The sequence below is a fragment of the Nannospalax galili genome, unplaced genomic scaffold (genome assembly GCF_000622305.1).
Source record: "Nannospalax galili isolate Female #2095 unplaced genomic scaffold, S.galili_v1.0 scaffold110, whole genome shotgun sequence".
In the NCBI taxonomy this organism is placed as follows: domain Eukaryota; kingdom Metazoa; phylum Chordata; class Mammalia; order Rodentia; family Spalacidae; genus Nannospalax; species Nannospalax galili.
The window spans coordinates 610,120-631,283 of record NW_008328707.1 but is presented as its reverse complement, the minus strand read 5'-3'; the positions used below and the strand labels follow the sequence as shown (position 1 = coordinate 631,283).

Genomic DNA, 21,164 nt, shown 5'->3' with positions numbered 1-21,164 from the left:
CATATGACCCCTGAGGAATAAATTGGTTTATCTGGGCCAACTCTATGGCCTTAAACACCCAAAAGGAAAGTATAACCAAAGATTACAGGGCCAATATAATTTTTTAAAAGTTCATATGTATTGCTAAAGGCTACATAACAAGCAACAATGCCAGATAGGAGATACCTTCTTTTGAGATGTTGGTCAGGGTGGCCCAAGGGACTCCCAGATAGTAACCCAGCATAGAACTGGGAAAATGAACAGCAGACTCCAATCTTATCTAAAGGAATATAGACAATTGATTGCTGCTAGATGAGGAACAGCTGACCTTCCTAAATAAAGATCTCTAGATAGGCTGACTAGATTCACCAGATAGACAAGTAGCGGGGAACGGCTATGGGTGCCGACAACACAGCAGACAGTAGCAGGGATATGAGAGTATAAGGGCTCTCTCTAGTGGGGTGTGGAGGCTATGGGACAGTGCCTTCTGGGAAGTGGGTATGAATAAGATTGTTTGGGATGTTCTGTGTGATATACACACACACAAAAAAAAATCAACAAATTTTTTAAATGAGTTACATTTAAGGAAGAAGCATAAAAATTTACATCATGTTAATTAGTAGAGGTGATAAACATTGCCATTGAAATCTACCTGATGACTTTTTATCCATACACAGGTGCCAAGGATCCAAGCGCAACCGACCATGACTAGTAATAATCAGATACATACAGATTAGAGACGCATGCGCCAACATCTCAGTGTTAGCAGCAAAAACAATGAGTCTTTCTGTAAGAAACAGTGTATTTTAAAATAAAATGGAGATCTTTTTTAAAGGTTAAAAACTCATTCAATTTTATGTCTTACAGGGTTTATACTGAGTTCAATATTGTATAACTGTATTAATTCAACTGTGAACCTAAAAATTTTATAGCCACTTTTGAAACAGATGTATCTTTGCTCTGGAAATTGTTATTGAGTATGTTAAAGCTGTAATGAAATGCTTCTTCTACAAAACAGAAAATATATAAATAAAAAGAAAAAAGAAAGAACCAAAGGAAGCAGAGGCCGGGAGGAGAGGGAACTAGAAGGCTCACTCCCAGATGCCCACAACCCATCCCAGCTCCACAGAGTAGAAAGGAACCCTGAAGGGTTGATCAAACAGATCCCATGACTCGCACTTCCTCAACGCCCGCATTCAAGCATAAGCAAGTCATTCAAACTGTGGAGACAGCCAGCAGAGCTCCAATCCCGCAGGGCTGCAATCCGGCAAGGCAAATCTGTAATTCCTCACAGCTGAGACAGACTCTGTGGGTGGGAGAGGCTGCAGCAGGCCACAGCAGGGACTGTGCTCCAAGGACAGCAACTAAGGTCCAGCTTCCTCTGCAGCTCCATCTGCAGTTGGTGCACATTACCTCATCTCCTTTGATCATGAAAACCAGAAACAAGACAGTGACTAAATCCCCAACAATACAAGACCCACTGGAGGAAAAGGAAAGGCCCCAGAAGGATGCAGAGTTTGTCACCGAGTCAAGAGAGCATGTCAGGGGCAACTAACAAGGAGAAAGTTGGGCATAAGTCTGTGACAAATCTATACTTGCATGTGCCTAAACATCTTTCTTGAAGCCAGGGTAGCCTGCTTTAAAGGAAAAAGGCTGGTGAAGCCTTGAGATCAGGTGGCCTCAGCTTAGACACAAGGTAACTAACAACTCCTTTCCCAGAAAACAAAGCAAGCAGTTATAAAATAATAACCTCCAGGAATGATTGGCATTCCTTAGCAACTGCACTGAGATGCCCTGTTCACTTCAGTTAACAGACAGAGACACTTAACTTTCTGCCATCTTTTATATATATATTTATATTTTATTACTTTTATTTAATGTGTATGAGTGTATTGCCCACATGTGTTTAAGTGCACCCATGCCATGCAATGCCTGAAAAGGTCAGAAGAGGGAGTCGGATCCCCTGAAACTGGAGTGACAGACAACTGTTAGCCACCATGTGATTGCTGGGAATCAAACCTGGGTCCTCTGCAAGAGCAGCCAGTGCTCTTAACCACAGAGCCATCTCTCTCCTATCCATATATTTTTTTTTTTCATATGTATAAGTGTTTTGCCTGCATGTATGTAAGTGTATCACCTGCATGCAATGCCCGTGAAGACCAGAAAAGGGTGTCACATGGTGCCACACATCTTTAATCCCAGCACTCAGGAGGCAGAGGCAGGCAGATCTTTGTGAGATCAAGGCCAGCCTGGACTACATAGCCAGATCCAGGCTGTCTAGGACTGAAGGGAGACCCTGTCTGAGGGGTAGAGGGGAAGGGGTATCAGACCCCCTGGGACTGCAGTTATGAACAGTTGTTAGCCCCACTGAGGGTGCCGGGAACTGAACCTGGGTCTTCTGCAAGAGCAGCCTGTGCTTTTAACCACCAAGCCAGCTCACCAGGCTGACTTGCTGGCATCTTTTATTCTCTGATTGACTGTATTAGTTTACTTCAAATCTCTCACCTGTACTCAGTTCTCCATTTGACGTGCTACATTCAATTAAGGAGGTAAATAATCACATGTAGTGGGATCTTTTAAGACAGCAACTGTTAACATCTATTAATGTTTAATACCTGCTCTGCAGGCTGCTAGTTTATAGATGAGGAAACTGATGCTTAAAGACATGTGATGAGTGCCCAGTCTGATTTAAATTCAGACTGTCTTAAATAACTATTTCAATCAATTCCTCTTTTAAGAACATATATGCAGGCCGGGTGTGGTGGCACACACCTTTAATCCCAACACTTGGGAGGCAGAGGCAGAGGGATTTCTGTGAGTTCAGGCCAGCCTGCTCTACAAAGCAAGTTCCAGGCCAGCTGGGACTACAGGGAGACCCTGTTTCAAACACACCAAAAAAAATAAAAACATTCATCTGAGGATGTGGCTCAATGGAAGAGCATTTGTCTGGCATACATAAAGCCTGGGGTTCCATCCCCAGCATCACAAACACATAGAAAACAGAGTTTGAAGGACATCGGGTGTCTTTCCCAATCATTTCCCTACCTTCTTTTGAGACACCATCTTTCACTGAACCTGAAGCTCATCAATTTGGCTGGACTGGTTGGCCAGTAAGCCCCAGGGATCCTTCTGTCTCTGCCTCCCCAGGATGGTTCCACACCCAGTTTTTTAAGTAGGTACTAGGGATCTGAACTCAGTCCCTCAGGCTTGCAACAGTAGGCACTTTACCAACTGAGCCACAGTCCTTAAGCCCCTCAAAACATAGATCATTTTTCCCTTTAACAAAATCCAGCCCCCTTTATTGAGTATTAAGCCCTCACCTCAAACAATGCAGACCCACTATAATGCTAATTTATTTTACTCTTTTCTTTTTTTAAAGATTTGCGGGGGTGGTCTTTTTGAGCCAAATAGCCTCAGCTAACCTGGAATTGGCTGTATAAACCAGGCTGGTATTGATCTCATAAAGATCCACCTCCCTCTGCCTCCCAAGTGCTGGGATTAAAGTTGTGTGTCACCACACCCAGTTCTATTCTAGAAGAGGGCATCAGGTCCCTTGGAGCTGGAGTTACAGGCAGTTGTTAGCCACCCAGACATGTCTGCACTTTGCCAATACAGGTCTCTCCCTAAGCCCACTGGATTCCCAAACAGCACACACTACTGTTGGGTTCTTTCTGGGTACTGTACTTTATAACTCCTGCAACACAGAATTTCAGATCAAGTGAAGTGTGCCCTTTGGCTTGCATGAAACTCACTCCTATTGGTACAATAAATGCATGAATTAAATATACTACCATGAGCCCCTTGATCTCCTTCCTCAAGGCATTCCTTCTTTTGGAAAAGAATTCCGTATATTCTACTCATTACTCTGTAAGAATACTACAGTCTCTTAACTGCTGAGTTGTCTCATTACTTTTATTTTTATTTAATTTTTACAGTTAATTTAAAAACTGTAAGGGGGGAGGCTGGAGAGATGGCTCAGCAGTTAAGAGCACTAATTGCTCTTGCAGAGGACCTGGGTTTGGTTCCCAGCACCCCACATGGCAGCTTAAAAACTGTCTGTAACTCCAGTTCCAGGGGATCCAACGCCCTCTTGTAGCCTCCTTGGGCATTACATGACCGACAGGAGTGCACTTACATATATGTAGTCAAAACACTCACAGACATTAAATAAAAATAAATAAATAAAATCCAACCCTGTAACAGGGGCTGGCTGGTGAGATGACTCAGTAAGTTAGGATACTTGCCACCAAGGCTGATGACCTGAGTTTGTGATTACACATACATAATAAACAAACAAACAAACTGAAACAGAACTCTCTCCAGTAGGAATGGATCTAAAATTGATTTTCTGATATTGGTGCTAACTTTGCCTTTTGAAAAGCATTTTTTGGGGCTGGAGAGATGGCTCAGTGGTTAAGAACACTGGTTATTCTTGCAGAAGACCCAGGTAAGAATCCCAGCACCCACATGGCAGCTAACAACTGTCCGTAACTCCAGTCCCAGGGGATCCAACAGCCTCTTCTGAACTCCATGGGCATTGCACGACATGGATGCACTTACCTACATGCAGGCAATATACACATACACATAAAATAAAAATAATAAATTTTTTTTAAAAAAGAGATTAAAGTATTCCTTACCCTAAATGGCCTTCCTCCAAATTCTCCCCACCAGATGGCAAGAATAATTATTAGAATAATGAAAGAATAATTAATTATAGAACAAATGTTCTCTACCAGAGACCAAGGATTAAACTGAGCATAGAGTTTTGTGCTGATTGTGCCATGTGACCAACAGCACTGGTCAAAGGAAACACACAAAAGCAATTTTCAAACTTCAGAGAACTCTGAAAGGGCAGTACCTTCCCCTTAGGAAGCCTGGCAAGACAAAAGCAACCCACAAGCCTGTTTAAACAAACAGACAGACCTGAGATGGATAAAAGTAATATTATTGTTTCTTTAACCATGTACATAATATTTACATTTTCCCATAGCTGGGAAATTACTCACTGTGGTCAAGTTTCCCTGAATTCACTACTTGCCACGAGCCCTGCATCTGTTGAAAACCTGAACCAATAAAACATCTGCTGATTAATTTCTCATCTCAGAGTTCCACAGAAGTTCCACTAACAATCTAATCAAATAAATTTTAATTTTTCTGAGATGCTCTGATAATTGCAAAACACGATAAAAGGCTAAACTGTAGATTTTAGTGCTAGTACTTTTGCTATGTAATTTCAAATTTTTTATTTTACTGTTTGAAAGTTGAATCATGCATATAAACTTCTATGACCATGCTGACAAAATATCAAAAAGATTTCCCTGTCAGGTGTGATAGTGTTCACCTGTAAGCCTCCATTCAGGAGGCTGAGGCAGGAGGACCCTGAGTTCTAGACAACTTAGGCTACACAGGGAAATCTTGTCTCAAAAAACAAACTGGCCAGACATGGTGACACTCTAGCACTTGGGAGGCAGAGCCAAGTGGATCTCTGTGAGATCAAAGCCAGCCTTGTCTCCACAGTGCATTCCAGGACAGCTAGGGCTACAGGAAAACCCTGTCTCAAAAAGACAAAAAAAAAAAAAAAAAAAAAAAAAAAAAACTGGCTGGGAGTGGTGGCACAAGCCTGAATCCCAGCATTTAGGAGGGGGGTGGTGAGCAGGAGAATCAGCAGTTCAAGGTCTGCCTCAGCTACACATGAAGCTTGAGGCCAGCCTAATTCGGTACACAGAAAAACCTGGGCTACATGAGACCCTGTATCAAAAATACTAAAAAAGAGAAGGATTTTTTGTTTTCAGAGTAAGCGTGCTTGAGTCATCTAAGAAAATGGGATTAAGGATGGCTTGTAATCTACCATAAAACCAAATAACTCTTCCCATTCTCTAAATGTTCACTTGATTTTAAAAAAAAGAACAAATTACATCAAGGTAAACAAGGAGTTAGAGTGTAAGAGATTAAACAATGATTTTCTATAGAGGCATCAGCAAGCATTTAAATGGAGAGCAAAGCCAGAGTCCTTTCTAACTGAAATTCTAAGCCTAAAAGCAAATAGTGTAATTCTCTTTAGTGGGTGGAGTTTTTAGTACTTTGTTCTATCATCCTTTTTTCAAATATTCCAGACTATTTTATGTGATAACTTAGGTCTCTGAACCCTGCTTTAGCAGGGTGGTTGGCAAACTAGTCCTGTATCTACTGAATTTCTAAGACAAACAGGAACTCCAGTCCCCTGTTCATATTGTTAGGAAAGGATACAGCATCGACTGACTGCCGCCCTTTTTATTCACGATGCTTTCTTGGCAGTGCCTTTCCTATGTGGTAACCACAAGGGTAATAACTTATAGTTAACTCTAAGTTTCAGTGATGTCAACCTGAAACACATTCTGAAGTATTTCAAAACACCAAAGTATGTAATGTCCCTTTAGTACAAACAATGTAAGTCCAAAAAATAACCTGAAGTTCAGCCGACCACAGAAAAGGAGAACTACCCAGATAAACATGCACAGGACTCAAGACTAGAGCCCTCAAGATTTCCGCCAGCCTAACAGACAAATGGGCAAAGGCCATGCATGAACCAGGCTCACACAAAAAGGAGAGTCAAAACAGAAAAACAGTAAACTCAGCTAATTAAAGAATGAAAATCAAGTAACAATAAAACACTCTGAACTTTTCACTGTCTTAAAATTCAGCCTCTGCCTCAGTGCCCCAGTGCTGATTACAGCCATGAGCCACCACAACTGGATCTTTTTTCTGCCCTGATGATTACACCTGAGTGCTAAGGGTGCAAAGAGACGCTGAAAATACAACCGTGGCAGTACATAACTGGAGCAATGAAAGTGATCATGTTCGCACATTCAGTGCAATCATATTTTTGTACATCTATATTAAAAAGATTCATACACAATGGAAAACTTTTATGCTTAAGATGTTCACAACTGTTAAAACTGAAAAAAAAATCATAATCACTACATGTTGGGACTGGAGATATAGCTCAGTACTGTATAGCTCATTTTGCCTAGTACTCATGAAGCCTGGATTCAATCGCCAACACCAAAATAGCAATAGTAACAATAATAATAATAATTGTATTTCTTTTGTAGAAATTATTATATATGTATTTGGTCATAGATACCATTATTTTCCAATATTTTGGAAACAGCGTCTATTTAATAAAATACAATAAAGACATTAAATGAAAGCTAAAATCATCAGCAACACCCCAGAATTTTAGGTTTAAATAGCAAAATTTAAATGTCAGTATAACACTCTTTTAAAAGGGGGGCGGATTGGGCTGGAGAGATCACTCAGCGGTTAGGAACACTGGCTGCTCTTGTGGAGGACCGGGGTTCAATTCCAGCTCCCACATGGTGGCTAACAACCATCTGTAACTCTAGTTCCAGTGGATCTGATGCCCTCTTCTGCCCTTTGCAGACACTGACATGGGTACTCCTACCTACATGCAAGCAATACACTCACACATAAAATAAAAATATTAATTTTTTTAAAAAAAATCAAAAGGTGGGTATGGTGGCACACTTCTATGAAATTGAGGCCAGCCTGGTCTACATAGTGAGTGCCAGGCCAGCTGGGGCTACAAGAAGACCCTGTCTCAAAAACAAACAAACAAATCAACAATAGTGACAAATCAAATTGCTAGCAGTAGCTAGCAATTACAGTCCATAAAATACATATTAAGTTTGCTGTTTTAATACTCTGAAATAATGAGTCCCATTCTCTCCGTAAACCGAATGCAGGGTGGCATTTGAATGTCATTGGGCCAGTTTTACCCTATTAGCTCACATGTGGAAAAAAAGAGGGAAGTTCCCTACATACAAGTTTCACAACCTCAAATTGCTGGTATGCATGACCCAAGATAGGCCAAGAAGAAACTATTCCCAACAGCAAAGAGCAAGTTCCCCTTCCCAAAGAAAGATCTTTCAGCATGCCTGGCTGGAACATCCCCACCCCTACCCCCGCCCCCCCGCCATCCAGCCAGCTACAGGAATCCAGACATTGAAGAGACAAGCTTTAGTATGCAGCACTGTCAAACCAAAATATACGGCAAGCTGCATGCATCATCTTAACGTTTCCAGATGTTTAAAAATAAATAGGTAATGCCAGTGAGATTATGCAGCAGGTAAAGACACTTGCTGCCAACCTTGATGAGGTTCAATCTCTCATGTTAGAAGGTGAACCTGGAAGCCAGGCAACGGTGGCACACACCTCTCTAATCTCAGCACTCAGGAGGCAGAGGCAGGTGAATCTGTGAGTTCGATTACCAGCCTGGTCTACATATCCAGGCCAGTCAGGGCTACACAGTGACACCTTGTCTCTGAAAAAAAAAAAAAAAACGAGGACAGATTCCTACACACAAATTAATGTAATAGAAAAATTTAAGTTCTAAAAATATAATTAGGTAAAATTAATTTAGGCCCAATACATCTAAAATATCATCCTTTCAATATACAACATATTTCACACACAGGACACAGACGTCAAATACAGCACTGTATGATTTCACTCATGAATAGTCAAATCCAGACGACCTATGAAGACCAGTAACTAAGCCCCCAAGAAGCATGCAACATATTTCACATTCATATTTCAACATATTTTTAAACTACTGTGATGTATCTTTATTTCTTTGATAGTTAGAGCTTCAAAATCTGGTGTGTATTTTTACTTATAGTCCATTTCAATTCAGACTAGCCACATTTCAAGAGCTTGGTGACTACAAGTGGCCAATGTGTTCAAAAGCACAACCTTAGAATGGTCACTTGTGCTCACAGCCAGTTATGACAATTTTCACATGCATTCCAAATTTTAGTCATGCATTACAGGCTCCAACACCCTTTATTCTAGTCTACAGCATAGCTCACTTTCTCCAATAAAAAAATAATGTATGAATAATTGCAGAGACAGAGGCATGTGGCTCTGAGTGCAAAGCCAGCCTGATCTACACAGTGAGTTTCAAGCCAGTCAGAGCCACATAGTGAGATCCTGTCTCAAAGAAGAAAAAAGAAAAGGGCCAAGCATGGTAGCCCACACCTTCAATTCCAGCACTCAGAGGCAGAGGCAGGCAGATCTTTGTGAGATTGAGGTCAGCCTGGCCTATACGGGGAGTTCCAGGTCAGCTGGGGCTACAGCGAGACCCTGTCCCAAACAAAACAAAACAAAACAAAACAAACCACCAAAAAAAAAAAAAAGACTTTATTAAGAACATGGGTGTAACCTGTAAGCACAAGAACTTAAATAAAGAAAAAGAGGGGCTGGAGAGATGGCTCAGAGGTTAAGAACACTGGCTGTTCTTGCAGAAGACCTGGGTTCAAATCCCAGCACCCACATGGTAGCTAATACCTGTCGGTAACTACAGTTACAGGGAATCCAATGGCCTCTTCTGACCTCCATGGGCATTGCACGACACAGGTACACTTACCTACATGCAGGCAATACACTCATACAAATAAAATAAAAATAATAAAGTATTTTAAAAAAAAAAGAAAGAAAAGAAAAAAAGATAAGTAGTAGCTCAGTTCACAGAGTACTTGCCAAGTACATACAAGGCCCTGAGTTTGATCTCCAGGTCCTACAATGTAGGAGAGAACCTACTCTCCCAAGTAATCCTCTGACCTGCACACAGCACAGCAGTATATACCTTCCCCCACATGTAAGAAAATAAACCAACAAATAAATAACTTTAAAAAATTTTTATTTATTATTTTTATTTTGTTTTCTATGCATGAGTGTATTGCAGACATGCATGTAAGTGCTCCCGTGTCATGCAATGACCATGGAGATTAGAAGAGGGCTCTGGATCCCCTGGAACTAGAGTCACAGATGGCTGGGAACTGAACCCGGGTCCTCTGCAAGAGCAACCAGTGCTCTTAACGACTGAGCCATCTCTCCAGCCCCGTAAGCAGTTTTTTAAAAGAAATTTATTTTACAACAATTCTTTGGTACATACATAATTTTACCATTTATTAAAGACTTGCATACTAATGAGATGAATATGCCTGTTTATTTGTACATAAAGAATTAGATCTTGGGGCTGGAGAGATGGCTCAGTGGTTAAGAACACTGGTTGTTCTTGTAGAAGACCCAGGTTCAAATCCCAGCACCCACATGGCAGCTAACAACTGTCCATAACTCCAGTCCCAGGGCATCTGACAATCTCTTCTGACCTCTGTGGGCATTGCACAACACAGGTGCACTTACCTACATGCAGGCAATACACACATACACATAAAATAAAAATAATAAATAAAATTTTTAAAAAATTAGATCTTGACTAGATATTTGATACTGCCGGATACAGAGTATCTTCAACATTTTTCAGAGTTGGCCACTATTTTGATTTTATAATTGTCAATGCTGAGAATGCCAATTCACATACTGGCAAAACTATGTTTAGGATCACCTCAAAAATTGTAGGAAGATCTGTCCTAATCCCAGGCCAAAATTCATTTTTATTCATTCATTTGTTTAGGTTTTTTTTTTCCTTAAGATCAAATACTCCAACAGAAGGAGATCAAAAGATAAACTGATACATGCTGAGGAATGACAACAGGGATATACTAAAGTCTTTGTTTTCCATAATTAAAGCATAATGCTTCTTTTTTTTTTTTTTTTTTTTTTTTTTTTTTTTTTTTGGTCTTTTGAGACAGGGTCTCCCTGTAGCCCCAGCTGCCCTGGAAGGCCTTGAACTCACAGAGATCCACCTGCCTCTGCCTCCTGAGTGCTGGGATTAAAGGCCTGCACCACCATACCCAGCAGTATTATGTTTCTTTAAGAGCAGAAAACTATATATTCAGTTAAAATACTGCAGTTCATAACATATAAGTCTTAAATCTGTGCTGAGAGGTTTTGGACAGCATTCACTGTTATGGGCATGTCAAGATGCACAGTGCAAAGGGCCCAGGTTGTGTGTGCATAACCAAGGCTGTAATGAAGTCTGTCATGCAACCAACACAGTGAGCACTGTCAGGAACAGATTCATTGTAAGTTGATTTTGATTTTAGTCACTGTGTGTTCAGAAACCTTTTACTGCCACCAAATTTTTCATTATCTCCACATTCAGTTATGCAACCTCACAATTTTTTAAAAGATTGTTTATTTTAAAAATATATTTGTTTTAAATTTTATGTGTATGAGTATATTGCTTGCATGTAGATAGGTGCACCCGTGTGTTTAAGGGCCACAGTCAGAAGAACACATCGGATAGCCTAGAACTGGACAGTTGTTAGCTGCCGTGTGGGTGCTAGAAATTGAACAAGGATCCTCTGCAAAAGCAGCCACTGCTCTTAACCACTGTGCCATCTCCCCAGCCTGGATTGTTATTTTTATGTGTAAGCATCCCTATATGAGTTTATGTACACCATGTGCATGCAGGAGCCCACAGAGGCCAAAAGAGGGCACTGGATCCCCTTGAGCTGGAGTTACAAGTGGTTGTGAACTACCATGTGGGTCCTAAGAACCACACTTAGGTCCCCTGCAAGGGCACTCTTAACTGCCGAGCCATCTCTCCAGCCCAACCCCCCACAGGGTTGTTTTTTTTTTTTTAAGAAGCTAGGATACAGAGCTGAAAAGATGGCTCAGTAGTTAAGAGTGCTTTACTGAAAATGAAGAGGACCAGGGTTCAGTTCCCCAGCACCGACATCAGGTAGCTTACAGCTACCTATAATTCCAGTTCACAGGGTTCCAACACCCTCTGACCTCCAAGGGCACCTATACAGATAATACAAATAAATTCACACAGACACATACACATAAAAAATTTTTTAAACTTAAAAAAAAATAGGTTATAACTCTTTATAGAACCAGGCTGTGTTAGCTATGACACATGCGCCATATAAGATGCATCTACCACATACCCTACTCTCTATTTTCCTACCACAGCTTTCAAGAGGGACATACAGCTAGCTAATGGCTTTCCAAGCGTCCAAGTGCAGACTTTATCAAAGGGGAGCTAGTTATATTAGGAAGGGAGGAGAAAACAAGTGCTGATACTCAGGGCTAAGAGCTGGTGATCAGGCGCCACTAGGAAGGATGGGGTCAGCCTCATTTTTTTTCCTACCAGAAAAAGAAATGTTCACAGTATGACAGACACTGGCTGCCAAAGGAAGTCTAAAAAGAATAACCACATTATTGGATATTTTTAGCCTTTCTTTTCATAAATGTTTTGTGAAACCATTTTCCAAATAATTCTAAATCTTGTAAGTTTGCCAAAAGAAGAAATACAGTTGAATATATTGCTCATATATGAGATTACAGAGGACTGGTGACTAACTTCCTTTCAAAATTTAGTTAAAGGAATATGCCTTTGTGAGTCCTGCTCACCCAAACACAAACACCAAATTCCAGTGGATTAAGACTGTAAGAACTGAGTATCAGTCATGCAAGCAAAGTTTTCAGATTACTTGCACCATGCAAAACTGCTGGTGGGAATATTTCTATTTTGTTCCAATAGCATAGCGATTAAAATAAGTATGGACAAAACACCTTAAGTGTTCTTCTTTTGCCCAGTGTCCACCTCCAAAACTCCCAGTGTATACACTAATAAAGAGAGTGCAACTCACTACATTTGAGCCAACCAACTAAACACAGTCAAACAGAGGCACAAAATCACTACTGGAAAAATAAGATGACAATCCAAATGTGTACCTGAAGCTTGCTGTGTGGCATATCCCAGGCTTGCTTTAAAAACTGGGAGTGACTCCCAGCACTCAGGAGGTGGAGGCAGGAAGATCAGCAAGTTCAAGACCATCCTCAGCTACATGGAGAGTTTTGAGTTCAGCCTAGGCTATACAAGACCATCTCAAAAGAAGAAAATAAAAAGAAGACATACTAAGTTTAGCAGATTATAGTAACAGTTTTAGGCCATGAATGTGTTCTATGTATTTCTAGGTAGTTTGATTTTAGAAACTACACAACTGGGACTGGAGAAATGGCTCAGTGTTTAAGAGCACTGGCTGCTCTGGCAGATGACTTGGGTTTGATTTCCAGCAACCACATGGTAGCTAACAACCATCCATAACTCCACTTCCTCTTCTGTCCTCAGGCACTGCATGACATGGGTGCACTTAACACACATGCAGGCAACACACTCATACACATAAAACAAAAATAAGGGACTGGAGAGATGGCTCAGTGGTTAAGAGCACTGACTGCCCTTGCAAAGGACCCAGGTTTGATTCCCGGCACCCACATGACAGCTATGAACTGTCCTTAACTTCAGTTCCAGGGGAATCCAATGCTCTCTTCTGACCTCTGCAGCATTGCATGACACGGGTGCACTCACACACATGCAGGTAATACACTCATACACTTAAAATAAAAATAATAAATTTTAAAAATATTTTAAAATAAATGAAACATTTAATTTTTAAAAAGAACTATATAATTTTTGACATTTTTGGTTCTGCTTAAAACTAAGATTAAGTGGATCCTCTGAAGCACAGTTAATCCACAAACATGAATTACAAGCATTGTAATGACAATATGTACAAGAGAGAGTTGAAATTTTAAGGAACTCCTAATATATACACATCCATATTTACAAGGGAAATGTAATTTTAAATTTATCTTTTTGCCAAGAAAAAGAAAATGGAATCTGAATCAGAAGACCCAAGCTCCAGCCTTCTGGCTGCTAAATGTGGGGCCTCAGACACCCACCCCACAATACCTCTTCGAGTCTCGTTAGATCAATGCCTCTGAGGGCTCTTGGGAGAACTGGAGGACAGGATATGTTTGAAAATGATAGAGTACCAAGTATCACCAAACCAGGAAAGGATGTGCTCATTCAACTAGTATTCACTAAGCAACTACTGTGTCAGATACCTGGGTTCAGACCCTGAGGATATAGTAACGTTCTGAGTGCCCCAAGGTCACGTTCATTTCTTTCACACCCTTCAGACAGTTTTTTAATCTTTTTCCTCCTTTTTTAAAACAAGTAAACAGGACACAAAATAAAACAAGAATAACACCATTTTCTTTGTTTCTCTTAAGGCTTTTGTTATCTTTGAGGATAGAAAGAAGTTGGGTAATGTTCCCTTGCCTGGCAAAAAAAACCAGAAACAATTCCCCCAACCTCCCCCAGCCACCCCTTTCTCCTCATCCTGCATCTTGCTTTCTCTGTATATTTTCAAGAGTTCTAGAAACCACATTTTCATAGCTTTTCTACAAGGTGGGGCAACATTTTTTTTAAAAATCACTTATCAATAATAGATCCTTATGACAACATCTCTTTCCATCTTTTAGAGAAAAAGTAACCTGCACTATTTAAGAAGTGCTTGTCTAAGCATAATAAAAGTGAAGGCTTATTGACCTAACCTAGAAGACATGCTAGAGTGCTTTGCTTTATGAGTTTTACTTCCTTGTTCACAAACATATAATCAGGAACTTAAGATTCAGTCACTGCTTTAGATAAACCTACCTTAGATAAAATGCCTACTGAAATTCAGATGTTTGAAAATGGTAAAGAACCAAGTATCACCAAACCAAGAAAGGATTTGCTTTCTTAAGAATTTTCTTTGGCTGGCAAATAGCTTCTACAACTTAGCACCTTGCATGTGTTATGCTAGAAAAAGGAATATGCAGACAATAGGGTTTCAGAATACACATATTAAACTTTTCAAGTCAGGAACTAGCTCTTACTGCCCCTGATTTTCAACATGTCTTCAATAGATATATTAATGCCAGATTAACACTAAATGTCCAATAAGCAATATTATATGAGCATGAGACATATGAATATTACATAAAAGCATATAATTTAGAATCACTGAATTCATTTAAACCTAGAAAGAAATGCTGCTTTAGTTTTTTTTGTTTTTGTTTTTGTTTTTTGAGACAGGGTCTCAGGTGTCCCAGGCTGGTTTTGAACCCTTGAAGGGTGACCTTGAGATTTATGATCCTCCCCTCTACCCTTTCCCCCTCTCCCATCTCCTCCACGACCACCCAGGATTAAACAGTGCTGGGAATCAATTCAGGGCCCCATATGCATGCTAGGCAAGTACTTTGCCAACTGACTTCCATCCCCAGCCTACTGCCTCAACTTTTCTAAGGCACGGAAGGATTCACATACAATTCCAGCCTCAAAATCCTGGAGGGAGACTCTCGCACCCTCTAGTTTTCTGGAAATGACTAGCCACCAATGGAAGATATTTCAAACTAGCACTAGCTAAGGGCAACCTAAGTGAAAGGAGAAAATGCAAATGGAGAGAAATAAAAACCAACAAAGAAGAAAAGCCTTGGTGCAAAGGGGCAAAGAAATGTCATTCCTCCTTGACCCACCATAAGTGGGCTATGGGGGAGTAGTTCTGATTTCCAAATTCATGCCATTAGATCATCCTAGTTAAATAGTGTGACCTCAAATACTGAGGCCCATTAAAGCTGTGACGCCACCCCGACCTTCAGCACTTCATTATGGATTAGCTGATGAGCTGTTGTTAGTAATAAGGGCACTTGACCGACCACTCCTGTCCCAACATCCCCCCCCCCTTCCTCTTCTGGTTTGGAACATAAGAAGCTAAACAGACGAGAACTTCCAAATCTTAGAAACTAAACCTCAGAAAGCGCTTCATTAAACTTAAAAGATCTGGCAAGGATACCCTGGGCAGATTCCCTCTTCACCTCCAAAAACCCCAGGACTGTCTGACAGAAACCTCTGGTGCGCGCCTGTATGTTTTTAAGGGCAACAAGTTTATTCCATTACAGCCTGCTCTTATCTGATGAAAGCGTGGCTGGGTTGGCCAGGCTCCCCGGCGTTGCTTCCCAGGCCAGAAGGCCGCGGGTTCAAGCTCCGACCTGACAAGTCAGGCCAAAGCGCCCCGTTTGGAAGACTTCCCTAAAAACAAAACAAAACAAACAAAAAAAAAATCACAGTCACGATCGGCGAAACGGGCGCAAGTTCCAGTCCCATCTTTTCCCAAGCCACGCTTCCCACGGCACCCTTCCTCCAAAAAAGGAAGAAACCGGCCTAAAGCTGAGAGCCCTCTCCCGCTAGGATCTACCTAGGACCGCAACTCGTTTGCAAAACATCCGTAGCACCCACAAACTTGGCAGGAAATGCACCGATTTGAGTCTGCAACCCGGATTAGAGAGAGCGCCTGCGGTGGCCGGGTACCCCACGGCCTGGTCCCCACCTGCGCGCCCCGAGACCCGCCTGCCCCGCCGGGATCCTCCCAGTCCCGGGGTTGCTCCCACAGCCCGCCGGCCCCAGGCCCCGCCACCCCAGCCATCTGGTGGGGAAGGCGGGGCAGGGCCCCGGCTCTGCGCCTTTCCACCTCCTTCCCTCGCCCGCGGCGTCCCACGCCCACTCCACAGGCTTCCAGCACCTTCCGGGACCCTAAAGGGCAGCAGCCGCTTGTCGGCCCCCGGGTCCTTCCAGCCGAGCATTCCAGACGCCGGGCGCAGACACGTGGAGCCGGGGACTGCGGGGCCCCCGCGAGCCTTGGGGCTAGCCCCGAGTCACCCCGCGCGCGCGCCACTCACTTGCTGGCCCGAGCGGAGCTTGCCCTGAGGAGCTCTCCTGAAGAACGAGGTCCTCGCGGTGAAGAAGAAGTCCTCGGCGTCCTCCTCGAGGCTGCTGTAACCGCTGCTCATGCTGCTGGTCCCGTGGCGCGCCGGCGGCCTCCCGGGGCGCAGGCGGCCAAGCAGGGGGTGCGGCGCCCGCCCGCCCCTCGAGGTTCCCCGCGCTCCGCCCGAGCCGCCAGCGGGCCGACCTGCTGCAGCTGCGGCCGCCGCTCAAGCAGCCGTCTGGACCCCTCCCGCTGCCTCCTTCAGCCTCCAGCTCTCGCTGCCCAGCTCGGGTGCGCCGCTGCCCCGCCCCCGACCAGGCTCCAACCCGCCAGGCCCTGACCCGCCCACGTCAGGTTCTGCTCTGGATAGGCCCCGCCCCACAAGGCCCCGCCCCCGCCAGGTCGAGAGCGGGATAAGCCCCACCTCCCCCTGAATAGGCCACGCCCCCAGCTCCCGCTTCTGAGCCCCGCCCAGGTCCGAGCTCGCAGGTGGGGCCCCGCCCGTCCCCTCGCACTTGAGAAAGTTAGGTTCGAGCGCCAGGCCTGCTGTGGCTGTGCCGGGAAGGCGCTTCCCCAAACTTCCGGAAATTGCAAATTCCTGTGATCCGTCCGTCCCCCGCTACGGTAGCTGGAGTTTTGGAGAGGGCGGAACACTGCAGAGAACTTTTTCCACTGACTCTGGCCCGGCTGTCTCGCCCTCTCCCCGGGTCCCTCCAGGGGCGGCGTGGACTGACTCCGCAGGAAGCCGGCGGGGGGGGCGGTACACGGACCGACACAACACACGACTACGAGCCGGGGTCGGGACACGACACGACAACGGACCCCAGACCGTCGGGCGTCCTTAGTAACTTGTCCCTCCCAGAGGGTTAAAAAGTTAGCAAACGGGCTGTCAACTGGGTTGAGCTTATTTAAATGAAAACATCCTTTCTGGTTATTCATTTAAGCTGCGTTCGTATCTGTTCCCCATCTCTGTAGCGCGTACTCATTCCCTAGCTCGGATGGCCAAGGTGGTCGTGATTTTAGAAGCCATTTGATTCAAAGGCAAGTGGATCAAAGGATTCTGTTCATCCATACACAAAAAGAAAAAAAGTGTTTCCCTTTTTTAAAATCCAATCAGTTTTCTTTCCTTCAAGTCACTTTAAGTCTCCTGTTAATTTTGCACTTTGGTGGTTTTTAATTATGTGTACGTGTTTATATGTGCATATGAGAGGCTAGAGGTGTTAGAACCCACATCATCATGGGTGCTGGGAACTGAACTCAAGTCTTTTGGAAAAGCAGTGTGATTCTTAACCACTGATCCACCACCACTCCAGCCCCTTATGGTGGTGTTTCTAGGTTCAATTAAATCATACTAATTTCCTTGCAGACACCTTGATGGAAAAGCAGTTTTGAAGCTTTAAGGCTGCTATGGTATGTAGGCTTTAGCAGAGAGTTCTTTTTAAAAACAGGGTTTCAAAAAGAGAAAGTCTTCACTCCTTACAACCACACTTTCCTTCCTAACCTCTCTCATTCCCCAGAGCTACACTGTAAAGTGGGCAGTGCTATTTTATGCCCCGTGTACACCCAGAGCAGCAACTGGGGCTCAAACAGCAAGGTAGCCATAGATGGTAGGACTGGGACCACTCTGCTTTCTGCTGCTACAAAGGTTGTGTGTGTGTGTGTGTGTGTGTGTTTTTGTGTGTGTGTGAGACAGTGTCTCACTATGTAGCCATGGCTGGCGTGGAATTCACAGAGATCCACTGGCCTCCACCTCCTGAGGCCCAAAAGTTTTTATACAACCTTTCTGACATCACTGCTTGGTCCGCAGTCAGTCCTGCTCATTTGTGAACCAATACAAGGGAGAGCTGGACCAGAGATGACCCAAAGAAGGAAGAGACTTGGTTCCTGTGTCATCTTTCTACCCTTGGGCAGAAAGAAGGTTAGCAAACCTGCCCTGCCTTCCTTCAGCTTACTCTTCTAGCTTGCAAAATAATGTTAGTCCACTTAACTCCAGAGAGGCCTTAGGGTTAGAGCCCATTCTATAGGGCTTGCATTAAAGGCTTCTTCTCAGCCACAGTGACTGAATAAGGGACTAGAAAGTAGGAATTCTGATTTGATTGTTCCATCCAGTCTGTTGACCCCCTCTTGTACTTTGCCAAGTATAAGAGAATAGGACAATTACTTGGTGCAAAATTTTCCTTATTTGACTCTTATTTCATCATTCAAATGTTACCATATTGTAATAATACTCTTAAGTATTGAGTGGGTTAAAGAATTTAAATAACTTGTTTTATTATAGATGGAAAAGAGAAAATACTCTTACCTAGAACAAACTAATTAGTCTCTGAATACTTTGAGGACAAATACACTTTAAAGTACTTTACAATCTACCACACCATAAGAAACAATTTTTGAACTGAGCATGGTGGTGCACACCTTTAAAATCCCAGCACTCAGGAGGCAGAGTCAAGCAGATCTCTGTGACTTCCATTCCACCAGGGCTACATAGTGAGATAAGAAGAAAAAGACTTTTTATGGTTTGGTTTTGTTTGTTTTTTTTTTTTTTTTTTTTTTTTTTAAGTCTTTTTGAGACAGGGTCTCCCTGTAGTCCCAGCTGTCCTGGAATTCACTATGTAGACCAGGCTGGCCCTGAACTCACAAAGATCCGCTTGCCTCTGCCTCCCAAGTCCTGGGATTAAAGGCGTGCGCCACCACACCCTGCTGACTTTTTATGTTTTTAAGGGACAAATGACTGAATTAAAGTTTTAGATTTGCCAGCATATCATCAGCATCACTTGGGGAGTTTTGTGGGGCATTTTAATTTTTAAAAATCTATTCTTACTGTGTGTGCACATGCGTGTTATGGCTTGTATGAAGAGATCAGAGAACAATTTTGTGGCATCAGTTCTTGCCTTCCACTTTATGTGGGCTCTGGGGATCAAACTCTGGTGGTCAGGCTTGCACCAAAAGTACCTTTACCAGCGGAACCATCTTGCAAACCCCATCAGCTTCCCTTGTAATAAAAATGTCGTGATTAGAGCTGAAGTTCAGTTGCAGGACACCTTCATAAGTGGAGCCTTGAGTTTTATTCCCCAGCCCTAGGAAGGAAGCATGATTTGATAAAGTATACTCAGTGCATTTTAAGCAACACAAAGCAAAAGCTGCATAATTATTATATTTCTGTACTGTTCACATAGTATTTTTAATAAAAAGTTCTGAGTTTAAGATTTGGCTCATGATGAGTTGGAGAGATGGCTCAATAGTTAAGAGCATTGACTGCTCTTGTGGAGAACTCAGATTCTGTTCCTACCCACATGGCATCTAACAAGTGTCTATAACTCCAGTTCTTGGGAATCCAGTGCCCTCTTCTGGCCTCTGCAGGTATAGCATGCATGTGGTGCACTTACATACATGCAGGCAAAACACTAATAAAATTTAAAAATTTGAAAAGATTAGGTTCAAAAGTTGTTATAGTTCATTTAGAATTTGTCTAGTATATTTTCTGACTTATGTCAAGAAACCACTTTAAAAAAAGATTTGGCTCATGAAATTAGAATTTGTAAAATTCAAAATGCTATGTTAAACAGACATTTTTACCATTTAAAATTCAAGGAAGGGGTGGAATGAATAAAAAGGACTCTGTCAAGCTCAGTTTTGAAAGGACTTATTGTCAAACATAATTGAATTTGTAAATGGACCAAATCTCATAAATTTTCCACTGACATAGGAGCCTACTCACTTGGATTTAGAGCATACTAATCTTTTATTTCCATGTTAAGTGGGGAGCATACTTAAATGTTTATGTAAATGGTTATAAACACAAATGGCACACATTTTAATTATTCTATACAGCAAATAATTTTCTTTAAATTTGATGTAAAAGAGGATTTTATCAAATTTTTTCTTTTTCTTATATTTATTTATTTATTTATTTATTTATTTTGAGACAGGGTCTTACCATGTAGACCTGTGGGTCTGGAACTCTCTTTGTATACCAGGTTGGTCTCCCACTCACAGAGATCCACCTGCCTCTGCCTCCTGAGTTCTGGGATTAAAAGTGTGCACCCTGGGCCCGGCTTTATTCTTTTGAAACAGTGTCTCATGTACCCCAGGCTGGCCTTGAACAATGTATGGAGTATGACTTTGAGCCTCTGATTCTCCTGGCTTCACTTCCCAAGTAATGAGATTACAGGCCTGCCACAACCAATTTACAGGGTGAGTCCTGGGGATTGAACCCAGGGCTCCATGCATGACAGGTGAGCACTCTACTAACTGAGCTATATCCCCAGCCCAAAATACTATTTTTCTAAATGTTGGGAACAAAGGCAGAGCCTCGTCCATGCTAAACAAGCAGTCTACCACTGAGCTACATCCCCAACTAAAAATTTCAATCCTTCTTGCTCAACAGAAAAAAACAAACAAAAATAGTTTATGAATATAGTTATCAATTAAAAAGCTTAAATCAGATTTGGATTCTTTAAGTACTATATATCCAAGTCCATAATAGAAGCAAATATAATAGATGCAGAGAGCTAGGGATGTCGGAAAAGCTCAGTAAAAGAGCTTTTCTTTGCCTGGCATGTGTAAGGCCTTAAGTTCAATTCTCATCCCTTTATATATTAGAAAATACATTCAGAAGCCAGGCATGGTGGGACACGCCTTTAATCCCAGCACTTGGGAGGCAGAGGCAGGCAA

General features: G+C 42.5%; 1 protein-coding gene and 1 non-coding gene across 3 annotated transcripts in view; one reads left to right on the top strand and one right to left on the bottom strand.

Annotated features, from left to right (window-relative positions):
* Positions 1-16,783, bottom strand: part of Rassf3 (Ras association domain family member 3) — an 83,696-nt gene extending 66,913 nt beyond the window's left edge. For both annotated transcript variants that reach the window (XM_008829004.3, XM_029561512.1), the window contains exon 1: positions 16,465-16,783. In XM_008829004.3, the coding sequence (XP_008827226.1) occupies positions 16,465-16,575 (111 nt within the window). In that variant the 5' untranslated portion in view covers positions 16,576-16,783. The remainder of the gene's footprint in view (positions 1-16,464) is intronic.
* Positions 16,784-19,931: 3,148 nt separating this feature from the next.
* LOC115069607 lies at positions 19,932-19,992 on the top strand. The gene has a single exon (XR_003848857.1). It is a non-coding gene; the product is annotated as a U7 small nuclear RNA (small nuclear RNA).
* The last annotated feature ends 1,172 nt before the right edge of the window (positions 19,993-21,164 follow it).